General features: G+C 43.7%; 1 protein-coding gene across 4 annotated transcripts in view; it reads left to right on the plus strand.

Moving 5' to 3' along the window:
• The window catches only part of LOC144683562 (neuron navigator 1-like), a 725,427-nt gene that overhangs the window by 193,055 nt on the left and 512,409 nt on the right, over positions 1 to 19,963 (plus strand). For all 4 annotated transcript variants that reach the window (XM_078546698.1, XM_078546702.1, XM_078546700.1 and 1 more), the window contains exon 4: positions 16,684 to 17,650. In XM_078546698.1, coding sequence (XP_078402824.1) covers positions 16,684 to 17,650 — 967 coding nt within the window. The remainder of the gene's footprint in view (positions 1 to 16,683; positions 17,651 to 19,963) is intronic.

A 19,963-nucleotide genomic window follows, 5' to 3' on the forward strand; every position in this document is an offset into this window, starting at 1 on the left:
GTCTGTAGCTTTCCAGAAGCCCCCCCTTATCCTGGGTATGGGATCTTACATGTCCACTGGAGGCAACTCCTCTGAGGAGGAATGGAGGGCTAGGAGGAGGAGGCACAGGAGTGCCAGGGGAGCCACCTTTGGGAGGACAGGCGCAGGCACAAGGGGCGCAGGGCCAAGAGATAGTCCAAGGTGGAAGGGGCCGCAGAAAACGCCACTATCCTGCTGCCAGGGTATACAGGCGGCAAAGCAGTTACCTCAATATGTCTGAGGTGCAGTGCCGAAGGAGGCTCTGACTGTCAAGGGAGACAGTGAACTATATCTGTCAGATGATTGGCCCTGAGATCTCCCCTAACTTTGTGGGCGGACAAAGCCACATGCCAGTGGCTCTGCAGGTCACAGCTGCCCTCAACTTCTATACCTCTGGCTCCTTCCAGGGCTCGGTGGGTGATCTTTGTGGTGTCTCCCAATCAGCTGCCCACACTGGTGTCAAGCAGGTTACAGACGCTCTGTTCAGGCGTGCATTGACATTCATCCACTTCCGTTGGGACCAGGCAAGCCAGACACAGCGAGCCAGAGGCTTCGCAGCCATTGCTGGCTTCCCCCCCGTCCAGTGTGCAATTGACTGCACACATGTGGCCATCAAGGCACCAGCAAGTGAGCCTGATGCCTTCGTCAATAGGAAGGGCTTCCACTCCATGAACGTGCAGATAGTGTGTGATCACAGGATGCTGATTCTGCAAGTCTGTGCAAGGTACCCAGGCAGCTCCCACTACGCCTACATTCTCAGACACTCCCAGGTGCCGGGGCTCTTCAGTGCTCTGGCCCGGCTGGATGGATGGCTGCTGGGTGACAAGGGCTATCCCCTCAAAAGGTGGCTCATGACGCCTCTCCGCCATTTAAGATCAGAAGCTGAGCAGCGGTACAATAGGAGCCACGTCTCCACAAGGGCTGTGGTGGAGAGAGCCATCGGTCTTTTCAAGATGCGCTTCCGATGCCTGGCCTGCTCAGGGGGCGCACTCCAGTACCCCCCAGATCGTGTGTTGATGATAGTGGTTGCATGCTGTGCTCTACACAATCTGGCGCTGGAAAGGGGGGACGCAGTGGACGATGAAGACATCAACGCAGTGTCTGCGGCTGCACACGATGAGTCCAGCAGTGATTCCGAGGATGAGTACACACAGGGAAATGCTGAGAAGGTAGACGCTGACCCGGGACTATGGAGGCAGGGACACTCGGGAGGCTTTAATCCAACGAGCCTTCAGCTAGCTCAATACAAATGGATCAGCAGGACCAGCCTTGCCTGGCGCATCCAAACTCGACACCTAAGTGCAAAATCTGCCAGGTCATCAGCAGGAACTAAGGGCCTTGTACATAAATTTGAACGTCCAAACAAACACTCAGGACAGTTTTCCTAAACATACACATGCAGAATAAATGAGTCACCCTCAGCCATGGTCACATATCTGAATTTTAATTTTCAAATTAAAAGTTCTTCCAATTATTAAACAATATTGTAATCAAGCAAAAAGAAATCCTCAGGACCTAATCTTGGGCCAACACAAAAGCACCAGTGAGAAACCCATGGTGTGCCTAATGTGCCTTACATTTCCGTTTCTGGGTGCTAAGTCTTGGTGCTGCCCCGTCGCTCAGAGTGGCATCTGAGACAGCCTGCTGACTCTGCTGTCCTGTTGGCCTCAATGACCTTGGCGCTCATCCTCTGGCCCGTGGAGCCTGTGCTGGCCCCGCCTGGGAGGGAACTGCCAAGTCCACAGCTGGGATCTCCCCAGTCGTTGCAGCCTCACCGGATTATATGGTCACTGGGAGAGGGGAGGAGGAGCTGCCGCCCTCATCCGGAGCACCCTGAGTGGAGCCTGAAGAGACGACAGGCAGCTGCTGCGCCGATGGGAGGTCGCCTCGGACCTCCCTGCTCACCGTGAATGGATGGGCAACGGGCTGGGAAACTTGATGTCCGAACCATCTCCCACACTGGCAGTGAGCAGCTGAGCTCATTGCCAGTGTGAGGGCTTGCTGGTTTGAGCGCATCCCCACGAAGCCCTGGCGGGTCTCCTGGAGGAGCCTCTCCACGAGAGTCGCCACTCTCTCTACGGAGGATGCATGGCGCTCGGACATGTGGCTTATAGCTTTGGCGAACGTCCACGTAGACTCCTCCATCACGGACACCTAGCGAAGCATAGCCTCATGTATCACCCCCAGATGCTCCTGCACACTCCACTGCATTTCCTGCAGCTGCTGCGTCACGGACTACCCCAGAGGCACATCATCAGGCACCAACTGAGCATGTGCCTGGTCCCCTGCAGTCCTCCAACTGCTGGTGCCATCAGCACTCTCTGTCTCTACCAGCTCCTCCAGTGCATGTGAAGTGCCCTCTCCACTGTGCCCCGGGACACTAACCGATGTTCCAGTGCCCACCGAGATGTTAGTATCTGCACTGGTGCCTGCCTCGCAGAAATGGTGTGACGCTGGTGAAACTTGAGGGCCCTCAGGTGTGAGAGGGGGCCTCTGCTGCTCCTCCTGCTGGCCGTGCTCTGATGATGCTGAAAGGAACAACAAGGACAGTGGATCAGTTAGCGTGCACACACTGACAAACTTCATTCCTGTCCCCCTGGCTCATTATGCACTCAACCTTCCAGAATTGACGCGAACATTGGTGGGGCGGTAAATAGTGAGGAGGATAGCCTTACATTACAGGAGGATATAGATGGGCTGGTCAGATGGGCTGATGAATGCCAAATGGAACTTAATGTGGATAAGTGTGCGGTGATGCACTTGGGCAGGACAGACAAGGCACGGGAATACAGAACGAATCATAGGACCCTGGGAAGTAACGAGGATCAGAGGGACCTTGGTGTGCATGTTGATTGGACCCTTAAGGTCTAGCGGGACAGGTACATAAGGTGTTTAAGAAGGCATATGGCATACTTGCCTTTATTAACCAAGGCACAGAATATAGGAGCAGGGAGGTAATGCTCAAATTGTAGAAAATGCTGCTTAGGCCACAGCTACAGTACTGCGTGTAGTTCTGAAATGCGCATTATGGGAGGGGTGTGATTGCAGTGGAGAGAGTGCAGAGGGCATTTACCAGGATGTTGCCTGGGTTGGAGAGTTTCAGTTATGAGGAGAGATTGCATAGACTGGGGTTATTTCCTCTGGAGCAGAGGAGATTGAAGGAGGACATGATTGAGATGTATAAACTTATGAGGGGCATAGATAAGGCAGACAGAAAGGAACTTTTCCCCTTGGTGGAGGGATCGGTAACCAGGGGGCATAGATTTAAGGTAAGGGGCAGGAAGTTTACAGGGGATGTGATGAGCAACTTTTGCACACACAGGGTGGTTCGAATCTGGAACTCACTGTCTGAAAGAGTGGTAGAGGCAGAAACCCTCATAACATGTCATAAGTATTTGGATGTGCACTTGCAATGCCATGGTATACAAGGCTATGGGCCTAGTGCTGGAAAATGGGATTAGAATAGTTAGGTACGTGTTTGACCCACGCATCCTCAATGGGCCGAAGGGCCTTTTTTCTGTGCTGCACACCTTTGACTCTATCACTCTACGACCGAGCAATGTTGCAACAATAACTAATATAACAATCATCAGTGCTATGGATGCTGGGAGCTCATTGTGGATCTCACCATTGGCCTCAAATACCTGGCCGTGCCACCCCAGCCTCACTGACACCAGTTGACCTGGGTGCATGCTACCTCTCCAGCTCAAGGGCCTCCTGCTCGAATCTGCTTAAGATGAGGAGGTGTCCCTGGCCGCCCCCAGTCTCGCACGCTCCCAGGCATTGTGGGCATTCTTCTCCTGAGAAAGAGAGAACACCATTCATTACGGCAAATTGCACATGGAATCTGCACGTGCACGCTGCACCCCAACCACAGTGGGCCATATCAGGCCTCCAGTGCCTCCCCTCCCCACTACTACTGATCACTCACACAAAGATAGTACGCCTGCTCCCTTCCTCCCACACACACACCCCCCCCCCCGCCCCCCTCTCAAAACGCATGCTGAGTACACCACTTTCGGAACCATAGCAAGGATGCGCAACTAGGTGCAGCGTCGAGGGTAGCAGATGGTTCTTTGCCACGACACCTTGAGGCTCCCCTTCCACCATTCCATCACCCTGAATAGGACATGCGTTGGAGTTCTGAGTATGCGCATAGCTGCCTCGGGTGCAGGTTGCCCCCAGACTAGTCATGTGCGACTAAGAGCAACACATGGTGCGGGGGAGAACTCATCTCCTCAAGAACCACTCAGGCTGATCTAAGCATGGGCACTACCTGCTTGCCCACCCAGCGTATGAGAAATGCTCTACATGATTCAATACAGTCACGACAGTAAGACTTGCGGGGCGGCCTTAAAGGCTAAGGCTACCTGCTGGGTTAAATGCCCAATACCAACATGGTGCTCACCCTTCCAGAGCGCAACAAATTGTTGAAGTGCTTACGGCACTGGATCCAGGTGCGCTGCACCATGTCGCGGGAGCTCACCACCTCCACCACCTCCTCCTAGGCATGTTTGGTCATGTGGGGGGGGCCTCCTCCCATCCTGGGGGACCAACACCTCCTGTTGTGCTGCCACCTCCTCGAGGAGAGCAGCAAGGCAATCATCTGCAGCCTGGCTTGCTCCTTTGCCCTTCCCTCCAGCCTGGCCTGCTCACCAGACCCCCTGTGGTGCGCCCTCGAACTGGCCATTGTGAGCAGCCTACAAAAGGCTGCCAGGCCTTCTTTTAAACAGACTGCTGGGTCACCATTGGACCGGGCGGTCTGTGCACACCCGCTGCTGCCCACACACTCCCGCTATCCACGGGAGTCGGGGAATACGCTGGGCAGGCCTTAATTGGCCCGCCTGCGTAAAATGGCGGCGCAGACCCGATCATGGACGGTGATTGGATCCGCGCCTGCCCGCACCCGCGCTCTCTTCCACCCCACCCCACGCAATGGAAAATTCTGCCCAATGAGTTTTAACTAGCAGCAGAATACTCACAGCACTTCTACAAACTCAAAGCAGAGCCAGTAGAAATCAACCCACAACTAACATGCAAGTTGTTGATTGTTTTGAAATAATGCTGCTGGGAGGGTTTCTTCCTGCTGCTGAATGTAGGTTCAGCTGTACATGTTTAAGAAAGTACATTAGTTAGATCGGTGAGATTGAAAATAGCATTGCTGGTGTAAAGTCAGCGTTCCACCCTGATGTCACAACTTGCGGGCTGCTAATGTCTGTGCTAGCACCCTCACCAAAATAGCATCTGGCACACTGGAAATGCGCACATATAGAGCTGACATCTTTTTGTTACCAAAACAGCATCCATAGCCCCATAGCTACTGGTGCTACAGAGTTTAATTTTGTGGTCAAATTGTTTTGAATTCCATGCACATTGCCAACCATTAGGACAACTCCACTTTTCACATGAACAAGAATGGTCAAATATGTGGATGTTCAGCTGTGAATAATTGAAAGGATACTTTAAATGGGGGGAGAAAGGTTGGCATAAAGATGTAGTACGAGTGATTATCCGAGACTCGGGCAGGTTATTGTGGCAGACCAGAGGAAGCTTTATTCTGCATCTGTCTGTGCTGCATGTGACTTAACCTGGGAATGTTTGATGCTCATACTGGAGCCCTGAAATTCTTCTTCTGCATTTCAGACTGGAGGAATTTGGGGTTGGACGCAGTTCTTTACATATTTTCCTGCATGGTGACTTCTTTTTCTTGGCAGGACCATCAAGGGAAGCAGCCAAAGCAATTGCTATAATGAGGGAAAACTGGAGAGTGAGATCAACAAGGTCACACTTGTTTAACAAGTGACAGCTAACCTTGAGTGATGTTACTTGCCCACACTGTGTGCCTAGGGAATGAATTATAGCGTGCAGGAACAAGAGGAAAAACATTACCTAAAAGGTCTATTGCTTCATATCATAATCTTTCCAAAAATAATCTTGTTATTTTCTGATAGTTCAAAATAGTTACTTCATTATTCCATTGCTTAGTCTTTTGTCAAGTTTCCGTGAAGAAATTAAATTTACTAAGCCAATTTCTTTTGGGAAGTACTTCACAAATGTTTAGTGAATGAACTATGTTAATATGTAACGTGAAAAGTTGTTGCATCAATGCCCATTAAAGAATGCTACACCTTATTGCTAACCTCCAGTTATTGATGAATAAAGAGGCATAAGTGGTCATTGAGTCATTATGGCACAGGATGAGGCCATTCAGCCCATTGAGTCCATGGCAGCTCTCTATAGAGCAATCAAATCAGTCTTATTCCCTGGCTCTATCCCCATAGCCCTGCAAATTTATGTCTCTCGAACATCCATCCAATTTCCTTTTGAAGTCTGTCTTCATCACTGCTTCCACTACCCTTGTAGGCTGAGAGTTCTAGATCATGACCACGTGGTGTGTTTTTTAAAAAAAAAGTTCTTCCTTACATCCCTGCTGCATATCCTTCAAGAGAACAGGCTTGAGGGGCTGAATGGCAGACCCCAGTTCGCAGGTTCCTAATTTAGTACCAACATTATGAACAGCCTGGTCCAGCTCGAGATGGACTGAGTTAGATAAAATATATAAGTACATAAAGTATTGGCAGATGAAAATTTGCAAATGCAAAGTTTTGCAAATGGAAAGATAAAAATGAGCTCCATATGTATACACGAGAGTGAAGTTGAAATTAATAAAATGAGCTTTCAAGAGATCTGGGGTTATTAGTTTAATCATGGTTTAATGCAACTAATCGCTGTAAAGCAGCAATCAACCAGGTCGACCCATATAACAAAACAGCAGAGTAGAAGTTGCTTAAGTTGTTGCAGGTCAAACCTTGAGGACTATGTACAATTCTGGTCACAAAGACACAAGGAATATGTTCAAAACTTGGAAGCAGCACAGGGATGAACCACAAACCAATTCTAGGCATCAAGATTGGGTTTGCAATGGACAGGGGCGAGACGGTGAGATGGATCCCTTTTTTTCCCACCCCTCAACTAACCACAACAAAACGTGTTTTAAGAAGTGTTTTAATTCCTTGAGTGCCGCAACTTTCAAGAACTGACACAAGGCATGCTTTCTCTTTGTTTATTCTTTCTTCTAACTTAAATCTTTTATTTTCTCAACATCACCTGAAATGTAAATGCAACAACACATCTTGTTGTGGTTAGTCAAGAGGTGGAAAAAAAGGGTCAATCCCACCATCTCACCCCTGTCCATTACAAACGCAATCTTCTAATTCTTAGGATTAAATACAACAACACTGACACATTTATTTATTTATGCAAGAAAACTCACAAGAAAAAGCTGATTGCAAGAGATGTAGCATGTACTTAGATTTCTTGAAGAGAAAGAATAAAGGTCACTTCTGTTATCAGTTCATGAGATAATAGTAGGAAATGTAGGTCTGAGAATTTCCTCTTGGTTCACTGAAGCCAGTGGAGGTTAAGAGTTTCTGGCAATGAGCTCATAGTGGCTTACCGTGCAACAACAGGTTTCTGGATTTTCTAGTCAAAGGTGTAGTCGAGCCCCTGTAGTGAAGTTATAGTCTGCAGGTAAAAGAAATAAACAAGCTTGTGGTGAATTTTCTAGGCAGGGATCTTCCTTTACTGTGCGAGATCCCTTCTCTCTGTGGTCTTTGTCTCAGACTGACTGCTCTGGGCTGTCCTTGTAAATTAATAAGGTGTTTCCTATCACAAGCCAATTTCTGTCATGTGACCACAGTATCTGAGTTCATGTTATCTACACAAATGGTTTGATTAATTAAGCAATTGTCACACAATGGGGAATGAATGTCAGCCATTTGCACCTTCTTGTAATAGTGAATTGCTTCACATCCACCTTTGTGGAATTTCAATTTGTAGACATTATTGTATCGGTCTCTATAGATATTTAGACAATAGTAATTGTTAACACTACAAGTGATCTGTTGCAGTCTGATGTTTCTTCAATGGAATGTCCCCAAAAGGCTGTTTACCTTTTAATGACTTCCCAGAGACATGAGTCAGTCCTTGTATGTGCAGAAACCACAAAAGAATGTGACCTACCCACCCCAGCCATGACCCACCCCCCCACCACCCACCGCCCTCAACTCCATCTTGTCAAAGTAAATTGTCCATATTCCTTTTTAAAAATAAAATGTCCATTTTCTTCATAAATTCATCGCCATGACGCGGGTGTAACACGGCAGAATAACAGAGTGAAAAACTTGTGTGTTTCAGCATTAAATTGAGGATATTTGAAACAAAACTGCAGCAAGAGGATTAGAGGGTATTGAGTTAGAACCTGCAAGAGGCAAATTTAAGGCTGATGCTGAAGAGTAGGTGTAGTTCTTAAAACAAAAGTATGATCCATGCATGGAATAGACAAATGATTACAGGATCTTCGTCAAAAGGTTTCAGCTTTGGCTCAATGGTAAAACCCTGGCCCCTGACTCAGAAGGCTGTGGTTTCAAATTTTGCTCCATGGATTTGAATACATAATCTAGGCTAGCGCTTCAGTGTAGCATTGCATGGAGTGTTGTGTTGTTGGAGGTGGTGCCTTCGGATGAAATGTTAAACCGAAGTCCTTCCGTGCACACAAAAGATTCCATGGCACAATTTGAAAAGGAACACAGTGTGCTATAAATTGTTGGCCCAGATATTCCATTCCCCAGAGGGCCATACCCAGAGGTAACTCAGAAGGTGCACTGGGGGACCTCTTGGAAGTCCCCATGCTAGGGCCACATGGGGAATTGCCTGGGAAGCTTCAGCTTCCATTGGGCAATTACCCTGTGCCTGGAACCTTCTGAAACTCTGATTTAAAGTCGAAGACTTCAGATTGTTCTGACTCACTTAACAGAATAGTTAACCACGAAAAGTTAGGAGGATCAAAACCAGCTCTAACTCCTGGGTAACTATGATGCTGACAGTGCCCCCACCTCCCCCTCTTCACCGACTACCACAGCTTTCCCTCACCCCCCAAAAAACCTCTTCTTCCAGTGGGAAAATAAACAAGAGTAAAACCTTGGGATATTGTGGGGACAAATCCCAGGAACACCAATACTGCTCGATTACATGAGACATGATGGCTCTAAATATTTGTGTTCCAGAATTCAGGCTTTAATGAAAATAATAATTAACAATAGTGGGAAATGTTGATATATTTACCTAGAAAGAGTAGCAATAGCAAAATTAAGTTCTGCTGTTTCATGGCACAAGCTAACCTGTGCCAACAGCTCGTGTGGCAGACCATGCTGTGCTAAATCTTGTGGAAATCCAACCCTCTAATTGAATAGGCTCATGAAAAATGTGTGCAGAGAGACACCTATAAAACCTGTTTGACTCGGGAGTATAAGATGCGGTGAAGCTGTAGCTGTCAACATACTGCATCCCACCATTAAAGGGAAAATTATGATTATTGTGGGAAAATGGACTTATCATTTACAGTGTTATGGTGGCAATGTGGAAATTTGTTCTCCCTTTGGTGCTGAAGCGTTGGAGGTGTATCAAATGAGGATACCCCTGTTTGGGGCTGATACATGTGGGAGAGAAGATTCACACTGCCTGTGTACTTTAATGTTCTGGGCTGCTTTGTGGCATCAGCACACAATGAATTAAAGCTGCTGAACATGCGATGCATTCTGTAAGTGTAATTTTGTAATTCTGTAAGCTTCAGCAAGGATGAGGAGCTGATGGACTGTCTGGAAGTCACTCACCCATGACTTTGGACAGGAAATGTTGGCTTGGTCACTGGTGTTTATAATAATAAAATGAAATTGGCCAAATAACCATGGTAACAGAAAGGTTAGGAAATGAGCTAAGTGCATCTTGTTATTCTGATGACATTTGTATGTATCTTTGTACTGAGATTTAGCGGTGGTATGCAAGGAATGTAGAGACCAAAGGTAGAAACAGTGTAAGAGTTGTGAGTGAACCATTGTACCTGGATACATATTCTGGATTGTGACGTGTCTGAATTTTTATATTGACCAGAAGCTCATTAAAGAACTATTTTTACACAAACTGGAATCATGCACTGTGATGTATCTGAGAACAAATACTAGGTTGCATAGAATGATGCCTCATTAAAGATCTGATTTTGTGGTTGCTACAACTGATGCCTGTGTATTCTAGCATTTAAAGTAACAAAACCGTCAGAGCGAAGGGAGCATGAGAGTGGACAGTGTTAGAGACCCACAGTTAAAAGTGGTGGTGGGGTTTAAGTGGGGGAGAGGGAGAGAACAAGCCTTAGAGTGAACAGTGCCAGAGACCCATGGTTGAGACAAGTGGGTTCAAAGAAAAAAGAGGGAAATAAAAAGCGATGTCAAAGGAAAGCAGGCAGTGATTGGTTGGTGAGTATTTCTTTTTTTCCCTCTCAAATTAAGGCATTTGTTTTGACTAGGAGTTGGAAAATAGTGATAATTTTAATCGTGGTAAGCATGACAGTAAGTCAATTAGCCATGTGGGAGCTTCAGGCTATTAGCACTGAACAGGTCTAGAGGCATTGATTAAAGTTATTAGTTTGAACAAGGTACTAGCTGGATTCTAAAAGAGGGAATAGAGATTCTTCTTTGATCATTGTTGGGCAGCTGAGACCTCTTTCTTTAAATCCTGAACCATGTGGGAACTTCAGGACATTTTGTGTCTTGGGGACCATGTATGTAGGAAGTAACTCCAGCTACTTGAGCTTAAAATTTCTGAGCTTGACGGGCAGCTGGAGTCACTGCAGAGCATCAGGGGAGGATGAGAATTTCCTGGGCTGTATGTTCCAGGAGGTGGTCACTCCACAGGCAGTAAATGTTCAGGATAGTAGATGATTGACCATCCAGAAGAGGAGGAGGAGGGGCAGGAGATGTAAGACTCTTCAAGGTGCGTGTGCCATTCTCAAATTGGCTCTTGGCATGGGAGACCACTGGAAGTGACAACACCTTTTTAAGGAGTATATTCCAGACCATGTCACTAATCAGCACGGGACGGCATAGCAGGAGACAGCAAAGTGTAAAAATGCGATCGTTATAGAAGATTTCATAGGGACAGAGGCATTTCTGTAACTGTCATCGTGAGCCCTGAATGGTGTGTTGTCTCTCTGGTGCCAGGGCAAAAGACATCACAAAGATGGTGCATGCAGAAGATTCTGCAGGAGGGAGTGAGCCCAGATGTTGAGGTGCACGTTGGTACCAATAACATGGAGAGAGCAGGTATTGAGATCCTATGATCCGACTTTCGGTGGTTAGGGAAGAAGTTTTTAAAAGTAGGACCTGGAAAGTAGTAATCTATGGATTATTCAAAGTGCCACACTCTAGTGAGAGTAGAAATAAGAAGATGGGGAGGGTCAATGCGTGGCTTGAGGCATGGTGCAGGATTGAGTGGCTTTAAATTCTTCTGGTGGTGGGACCAGTTCTGGGGTTGGTACCTCCTATTCTAAAGGGATGAGAGCAAAATACTGCAGGTGCTGGAAATCTGAAATAAAAACAGAAAATGCTGAAAAAACTCAGCAGGTCTGGCAGCACCTGTGGAGAAAGAAACAGAGTTAATGTTTCGAGTCTGTATGACTTCTTCAGAGCTAAAGAGAAGTAGAAATATGATGGATTTTATACTGTTTAAGAGGAGATGGAGCAAGATAGAAGGTCAGGGATAGGTGGTAGCTAAGGAGAGATCGACAAAGGTGTCATGGACATGACAAAGGGAGCGTTAATAGTAGTGGTAAAAACTAAACAAGGTGCTAATAGTGGCATAAAGGTAAGAGCGGAATGTGTTAATAACAGAACAAGGATCAGTGCTCTGTCAAAGCACAACATAGAAACAAGTGACAGATGGCCCTGTTTGGGGGGTGGGCTTGGGGAAAAAGGATAAATAAAAATTAAAAACAAACAATTGGATTAAAAAAGGGGTAAAGATGGAGGAGCAGGTTCATGGCCTGAAGTTGTTGAACTCAAGTCCGGAAGGCTGTAAAGTGCCAATTCGGAAGATGAGGTGCTGTTCCTCCAGTTTGTGTTGGGCTTCACTGGAACGTTGCAGCAGGCCAAAGACGGACATGTGGGCATTAGAGCAGGGTGCTGTGTTGAAATGACAAGCGACAAGAAGGTCTGGTCATGCTTGCAGACTGAGTGAAGGTGTTCCGCAAGGCAGTCTGCGTTTGGTCTCCCAAATGTAGAGGAGACTGCACTGGGAGCAGCGAATACGGTAGACCAAATTGAAGGAGGTGAAAGTGAAGCACTACTTCACCTGAAAGGAGTGTTTGGGGTCTTGGATGGTGTGGAGGGAGGAGGTAAAGGGGCGGGTTTTGCACCTTCTGTGATTGCAAGGGAAGGTGCCATGGGAAGGGGATGAGGAGGCGTTGGGGGTGATGGAGTGGACCAGGGTGCCACGGAGGAAACAGTCTCTACAGAATGCTGACAAGGGATCGAGGGGAAGATGTGTTTGGTGGTGGAATCATGCTGGATTTGGCGGAAATGGCGGAGGGATGAGATGCACCTCAACGGGACTGGGACCAGTGTCCTCATAGGATGATTCAATTGGGGAGGCTCTAAACTAAATTGGGAGGGAGATGGACACCAACATATGGAAGTAGAAAAGAGGAATAAGGTGCATAAAGGAGTGAGAGTCTTCAATAGTAGTAGGAAGTAGTACCATATTAGGTAGAAATAGCCTAAAAAGGGCTACAGGGAATACAAGAACAAGTTTAGAATGCAAGTATAAACCCAGAAAGTGTGGAAAGTAAGGATGGTGAACTGCAAGCACTAATAGCTGTGTGGGAATGTAATGTAGTGAGAATATTGGAAACATGGCTTAAGGGCTAACATTAAGGACTAACATGGTAAGGACTAACATTTAATATTTAAAGGATACAATGTGTTCAGAAAAATTAGGGAAGGAATAAAGGCAGGTGGGTTGGCAGGGTGACATTGTACTGTTGGAAAGGGAGGATGTCCTTAATGGGGCAAGGATATAATTCATTTGGTTAGCATTGAGAAGCAAACAACGTATTCTATAGGCCTCCAAATAGTGAGAGAGAGAAAGAGGAGAAAATTTGCAGGAAATCATAAAGATGTGCAAGAACTATAGAGTGGTGATAATGGGGGACTTTAATTACCCAAATATCAATTGGGATAATGTTAGGGTAAAGGGTAAGGAGGAGAAGTTTCTGAAATGCGTTCAGGAGAGCTTCCTTGACTAGTATATTTGTGAACCAACTAGGAAAGAGGCATTGCACTGGATCTGGTGCAGGAGAATGAGGTGGATCAAGTGTACCATGTGTCTGTGGGGGAACACTTGGGTGAGAATTATCACCATATCATAAATTATGGATTACTAATGAAGAAAAGCAAGGAACAATCTAAAGTAGAGCTTCAAAATTGGAAGAGTTCTAACATCAATGGGATATGAAGGGATCTAGCCAGGGTAAAATGGAGCCAAGGATTGACAGGAAAAACCTGTAATGGAAAAATGAGTGATCTTTAAGGAGGAGATGTTTCAGATACAGGCTAGGTATACATTCCAGCAAGGGAGAGTGGTAGGGAAACCATGGATGATGAGGGAGATAGAGAATATGGTGAAACCAAAAAAGGGTATATGATGCATGTCAGGTGAATTCCACAAGCGAGAACCAGGCTTAATGCAATGAGTTGAGAGGGGAAGAGGAAATAAGACCATCAATGAGAATATGAGAATAGAATAGCAGTTAACATGAAAGGGAACCCAGAAATTTTCAGCTGGCATTGGTAAATAGTAAACATGTAGTAAGAAGCGGGGTGGGCCTATTAGGGACAAAATAAGTGATATATATTAAGGGAATAGGGCAAGGCTATAATACTTCTTGAGTACTTTGTATTGGTGTTTACTAAGGAAGAGGATGCTGGTAAAATATTGGGAGATTGAGGGGAAATTTGATAGAGGTGTACAAGATTATGACAGGTCTAGTTAAGGTAGACAAAGAAAAGCTGCTCCTGTTAGCTGCTCATACAAGGACTTGGGGACACAGGTTTAAGTTATGGGCAAGAGATGCAGGGTGGATGTGAGGAAGAAGTTTTCGGTGCAGCGAGTTGTAATGACATGGAACTTGCTGCCTATGAGGGTGGCGGAAGTGGAGACGATTAATGATTTCAAAAAGAAATTGGATGGGCACTTGAGGGAAATAAACTTGCAGATTTGCAGGTATAGAGCAGGGGAATGGAACTGACTAGATTCTCCTTCAGAGAGCCGGCATGGACTTGATGAGCCAAATGGCTTCCTCCTATGTCATAATAACTGAGATTCTGAAAAATGGGTTAGAACAAGAAAATAGTCCCAACAATGGGTACTTTTCAATAAAGACAACAAAGATGTAGATGCTAGATTATTGGAGGATGCTCACTGACTTAGTGCGCCATTGTGATCAGCCAGGTCCCTTGTACCTCGACTGCAAATGAAGATATTAGGAAAAAGGTAAAATTAAATGTTTTGCATGCTGATGCTTATCAAGCATGTCATAACCTAAATTTAAAACTCCCGCTATCTCTTACAGGACACCATACTGCACATAACATTTGCCCTTTTCCTCATGTTCTTTCACTGTGCCAAAGTTGAACAACATGGTTTTCTTCCTGGCAGAAAGGAGGATGTGGAATGTCAAACAGATGTTCAGACTTCCACCCTGAAGCTCTCCTTTTAAGGGATGAATCACCATCATGCAGAGGCAGACCTGGCCTCCGAAGAGGTTCTCTTCCAGTGTTTCTTTATTTCCAGAAAGGCAAGCCCCGTGAACTGTCATATAATAAATGCATCATGGCTTCTTCCTGGTTAAAGGCCTTTGATATACATAATAATGGTCATCTGAAGGAAAATTGAGTACAATTTTTTTGTTATTCAGTTGTTCGTGGGGCTTATATGAGGAGCCCTATTGGCCATATGGATGCTGTCTGCAATGCCTTGCACTTGGAAACTTGTCACAGTTCTGCAACACATCCAGTTGATGCTTTCCTTCAACAGAGAAAGTGACAAAGATTTTGGCCCTTGTAAACATTACCTTTGTTGTATGCTTGATAAAGGTGTGAATTGCAAACTGCCTGATTTGCAGATGTCCCCAGGGTAGCTTGGAAGGATCAGATAATATAAAGCTTTAATGCTGTGATAGTCACTTCTAATGGATAGAACCTTCCATGTTCCAAATGTTAATCTGCAGGTCTTACTGCAGCAGATGGTACAACTGTGTGTCAGCCTGTCTTGGGAAGACATGGCTCTATTTTACATCCAGGTATGTGCGGAAGGTTTTATACACATGAATCTCAGATTAATGACAGATACTGATGAAACACCTCAGGCATCACTGCTAAGTGTGTTTGTTGCACCCTCGTGAAGTTCTCTTTCACATTTAAATCATGGAGCATATTCAGAAGCTTTAGAGGAATATTCAACACCACCCTTCACCACAGCCATTCTGTTTTGATAATTGGGACCATGATAATTGCTTTGCATTATCAAATTTCTGACTTGCCTGCATGATTTTACCAGTACAGTTGAGGCATTTAATTTCTGAGGAAGTTGACCTTTAAAACAACTTTTCAGGCCATTAAAAGAAAATCTTTAAGAAAAAAGTCTGTTCCCAGCTCTAAAATGGACAGTGCAAACAAAAGAGTGAAAGAAAATAGCACAAAAAGATAGAATAATTATGAAATAGTGAAACTAAAGGTAATAATTAAAATGCAGACTGAGTTTGGCAAAGAACAGAAAATAAAAGGCACAGAGCATGAATATAGTAAGCATAGAAAAATTAATCACTCATGGCTTGACGTGAAATGATGTTTGAGCTGCCTATTACTTGGCACATTTCTCATTGGGATTGGTATCGAGAATCTAAGGGTAAATATGCCTTAGAGCTGATTGAATACTGGGTGGGATGTGATGTTTTCTGAATTGCTGGATCATGTAACTGTCATACCAAGAAAAGCAATGAGTCAAGTCTGAATACAGCAAGAGCTAAGGTTGAATAGCTGTTCCTGTTTTGATTGCTTTAACTTTGGAAGGCAGAATCTTCCCACTAGTTTTTTAAATCCTTTGGGTAAATTCCATGACCAAACTTATCAGCAGACATTCAAAATAGAAATTACCTGAATGAAGCTGTAATAATAAACTTTGGTATTTTGTAATTATATTGCAATAAATGCAGGATTTCCCTTTTTCAATTTCTGATGTAAACATATATTTGTAATTTTCCAAGATCATGCTTTTAAAAGTTGTCATTCATAGTGATTATTTAGTTTGCTACAGCTGTATAATTTGAGGTTTTGCCTGCAGATTAACTTGGAAATGTCCCTCTCTACAGGCGTTTCCAATTTAGCACAACTGCAGCAAGAGTCTGCTGTGACTTCCAGAAAAAACAACTGTAATGCGAATAATGCCAGATGTTTCTTTTAGGGGAAAGTGAGCTATGCATATAAGGACATAAAATGGAGTGTAAAAGTTAGGACTTATTTTAATTTGTTTTAATTTTTCTGATTCACCTGAATGGATTTAATTTTAGAGTACATTTTTAAGCCAATATTTTTTTCCCTGTAATTATGAAAAGTTGAGGCATCATCAAATTCAAAGAAGGTAGCATCTACATGTAAAATTAATTTTGCAACAATATTTTTTAATGGCCCAATGTAATGTGCCATTTTGACTGTTCACATAAACTAGTAACAATGCACAATACAAGAATTCACCTTAAGTGCATTTTCAATTTTGTTTCAGATTTATCTGACCATCTATCTCAACTGCCAGTCATGAATGGGAATATACAATTAAGTTCAACCACAAGGCATGTTTCAACCATATCTCAGCCCAGAAATCTACCACCTACTCGAAAGCAAACCACCGAGGCATCCTCCAAACAGACTCTTAGACAGCTTAATCCTTCAGTTTCTTCCTCAGCAAATGATTTGCAGAAGGTACCTGCCTCAGGAAATGAAAAAAGTTTATCCAGTGCTAACAGACCAGTGGAGGAAGTGAAATATCACAGTAAAACTTCTAAAAATTCTACACAGAATAGAACTGAAATATTTTTGAACAGCAAAGGGCAGGATAGTACATTAGAACTTGGCAATACTGAATTGTGTAGCACTGAAATAGATACTGCAGGATCTGCGTACAACAGTCCACGGACATCACGAAAGGGAATTGTTCAGTCTCTTAACAGAAGTCCAAGTATGCAGAAGTCAGCATCAAAAATCCCAGACAGAGGTCAAAAAGAAGAGAAGAAAGATAGTAATGGAATCAATTCTAGAGGAAAAGTTGCTCCTACAAAAGCCTCTCGAATTGCAGGCTTGAGTCATACAAGAAGGAAAATTTTGGATGATGTGCACAAAGGCGTTGCAACTCTTCCTCCCAGGGGGAAGTGTAAATCCAGGTTCAGTATTTCAAATGATAATCTATTACATCTGTCAAGCTGCGGAGGTACGACAGATATGGAGAGACCTAAAAGCAGTTCAAGCCAAAGACAGTGGAAATCTGATGTTAGCTGGAAGTCCTACAGTTTCTCCAATTTACTTTTAGATGAGAATGAAGATCTATCAGAATTGTCTGTCTCCTCTGTTACTTCTCCTAAACGCACATTTACCGGTGGTGTAAAAACGTCAATCAACAGCAATGTCATCAAACTTCCTTCTCCATCACAAAATAGTCATCCTAACACAGCAACAGTGGCTCCTTTCATGTACAAGTGAGTACTTTTTCATAATTAACTGTGCCTATTAAAATGTGCAAAGTTGCAATTCACAAAATAAATACAAGTGAGGGAGGATGTTTGATCCTTCATAGCTCATCCATTTGCAATTAGAAGTTTGATGGTATCGAGTCAACCTAACTTGTCCTCTCTGCTTACTGCCAAGTTTAAGCCACTATAAATCTAGCTTAATTGTGCTCCAACATGATTTCATAGATTTGGTATGGCATTAGATTGGTGCAAAGTAAAATGTTATATTTGAAATGATACAAGAACTTTTGTAGGCACAATTATGACCTTTTTAGCATTTAGTGTGTGTTCCTTTTCCTATTTTGGCCATTTGTTAAATCTCTAGACAGTAGGTTGGCCTGTACCAAGGTCTCTAACAGCATAGATGCCTACGATGAGGTGCACAAGGATCACTGGGGTGACTTTTCATCTGATTTTGTTTCCCTCTTTCTGTTGAGTTTTAGTCCTCCATAATCATGGATGATATTAAGAGCAGATTGTTGAAAGGTTGCCATTTTGCAGCACAGAATGTTAATGTGTAACATGCTACATGGCCAGTCTAACTCTCATTGAGTTTTTAAATTAACATACATAATGTAATTTGAACACAATGTGGAAGAAATTTACTTACTTGGGTATAATTGCATTTGTGCTTCAACAATAAGGAAAATCAGACTGAAGGTAGCTAATCTGAACTTTTTCTTAAATTCGTCCTCGATGTGCATCAGGAACGTGGCAATAAGAGAATTCTAGAATTTGATATTTATCTTTGCCAGCATGAAGATAATGTAAACAGGAATGTTTTGTGAAATGTGTAGCTATTTCTCCAGGCAGTTGACTTGACCCTGTGCAAGAGGTTTCTTTTGGCATCTCATAAAGCAATAAGACCTGAACAGATACTCTTTGAACCTCAGAATTATACTACACAGGAGGAGGCCATTCAGCCCATTTTACTTGTGCTGACTCTTTGGTAGAGCTATCCAATGAGTCACATTCCTCTGCTCTTTCCCCTAAGCCATATTTGTTTTTTTCCTTTCCTGCACTTATCCAGTTCTCTTTTGAAAGCTACTTTTGAATCTGCTTCCACCATCCTTTCATGCAGTGCATTCCAGATCACAGCAACTTGTTGCATGAAGAAAAATATTTCCCGATGTTATCCCGGTTCATTTGCCAATCACCTTAAATCTCTCCTCTGGTTACCACTTTTCTGCCACTGGAAATAGTTTCTCCTTATTAATTCTATCAAAATCCTTCACAATTTTGAACACTTCCTTGCAAAGGACTATCCCATCACCAACCTCCTTTTCATCTCCATTGTTCTTGAACCTTCCTAATCTGTGCCCATCTTTCCTGGAACTCAATGTTTAAATCCCTCCAACCAGTTTTCCACCCCTTCCACAATACCAAAATAGCTCGTATCAGTGTCACAAATCATATCCTGTGACTGTGACAAAGGTAAACATGCCCTCCTTGTTGTTCTTGTCCTGTCTACATCCTTTGACATGGTTGACCACACCATCCTTCTCCAACTGTCATCCAATTGGGTTGGACTGCAGTTATCTGATTTCACAATTATCTATCTAATCATAGCCAAATAATCACCTGCAAAAGCTTCTTTCATTGGTCCCACGCCATTATTATTTATGTTTGAATAAAGTTTTGAAATTCTGTTAGGAAATTTGTTTCAATACTTTAATCACTAGAAGATGACAAACAACAGATGGATGAGACACTACAGATACTGAGATGGAATAATAAGTCGTTAATTATAAATGCAAGTGGCAGATATTCCATATCATTTTAAAATTAATGTGTCCAAGAAAATTAATTAATGCCTAATGAGATTATTATTGAATAAATCAGCACTGGAGTTGCATTACTAAATGTATGCAATCCTGAGTTGTTTCAGGATGCTGAAAGAGTCACTGTTCACTGTGTTGTAAGTAGGAGGTAATTAATCACCTACTGACATGATATCACATTCCGAGCATATCACTGGTTCTAAACGGATTGAAACTTAGTCTGTCTGCAGAAATCACTTTTTGCTGTGAGGAGTAGACAAATATATTGGGCAAAAGTTCAAATCATGAGACTGACTTTTGTTTCACATCCTTTTAGTGTTCATTATGCCTAAAAAAAAATTGCTTGCACTTCAATGTTTCAAGGTATGTTCCCTTTGCTGGCCAGAAACAATTCATTGCTGTTTTTGCACAAAGGTTTCACTGACAGAAGAATTTGTTGATGAAAAAGATTACTGGACAGTACTTTTAAGTTTAAATTTTATATTTCTCAAGTGTTTCC

The sequence above is a fragment of the Cetorhinus maximus genome, chromosome 8 (genome assembly GCF_964194155.1).
Source record: "Cetorhinus maximus chromosome 8, sCetMax3.hap1.1, whole genome shotgun sequence".
In the NCBI taxonomy this organism is placed as follows: Eukaryota; Metazoa; Chordata; class Chondrichthyes; order Lamniformes; family Cetorhinidae; genus Cetorhinus; species Cetorhinus maximus.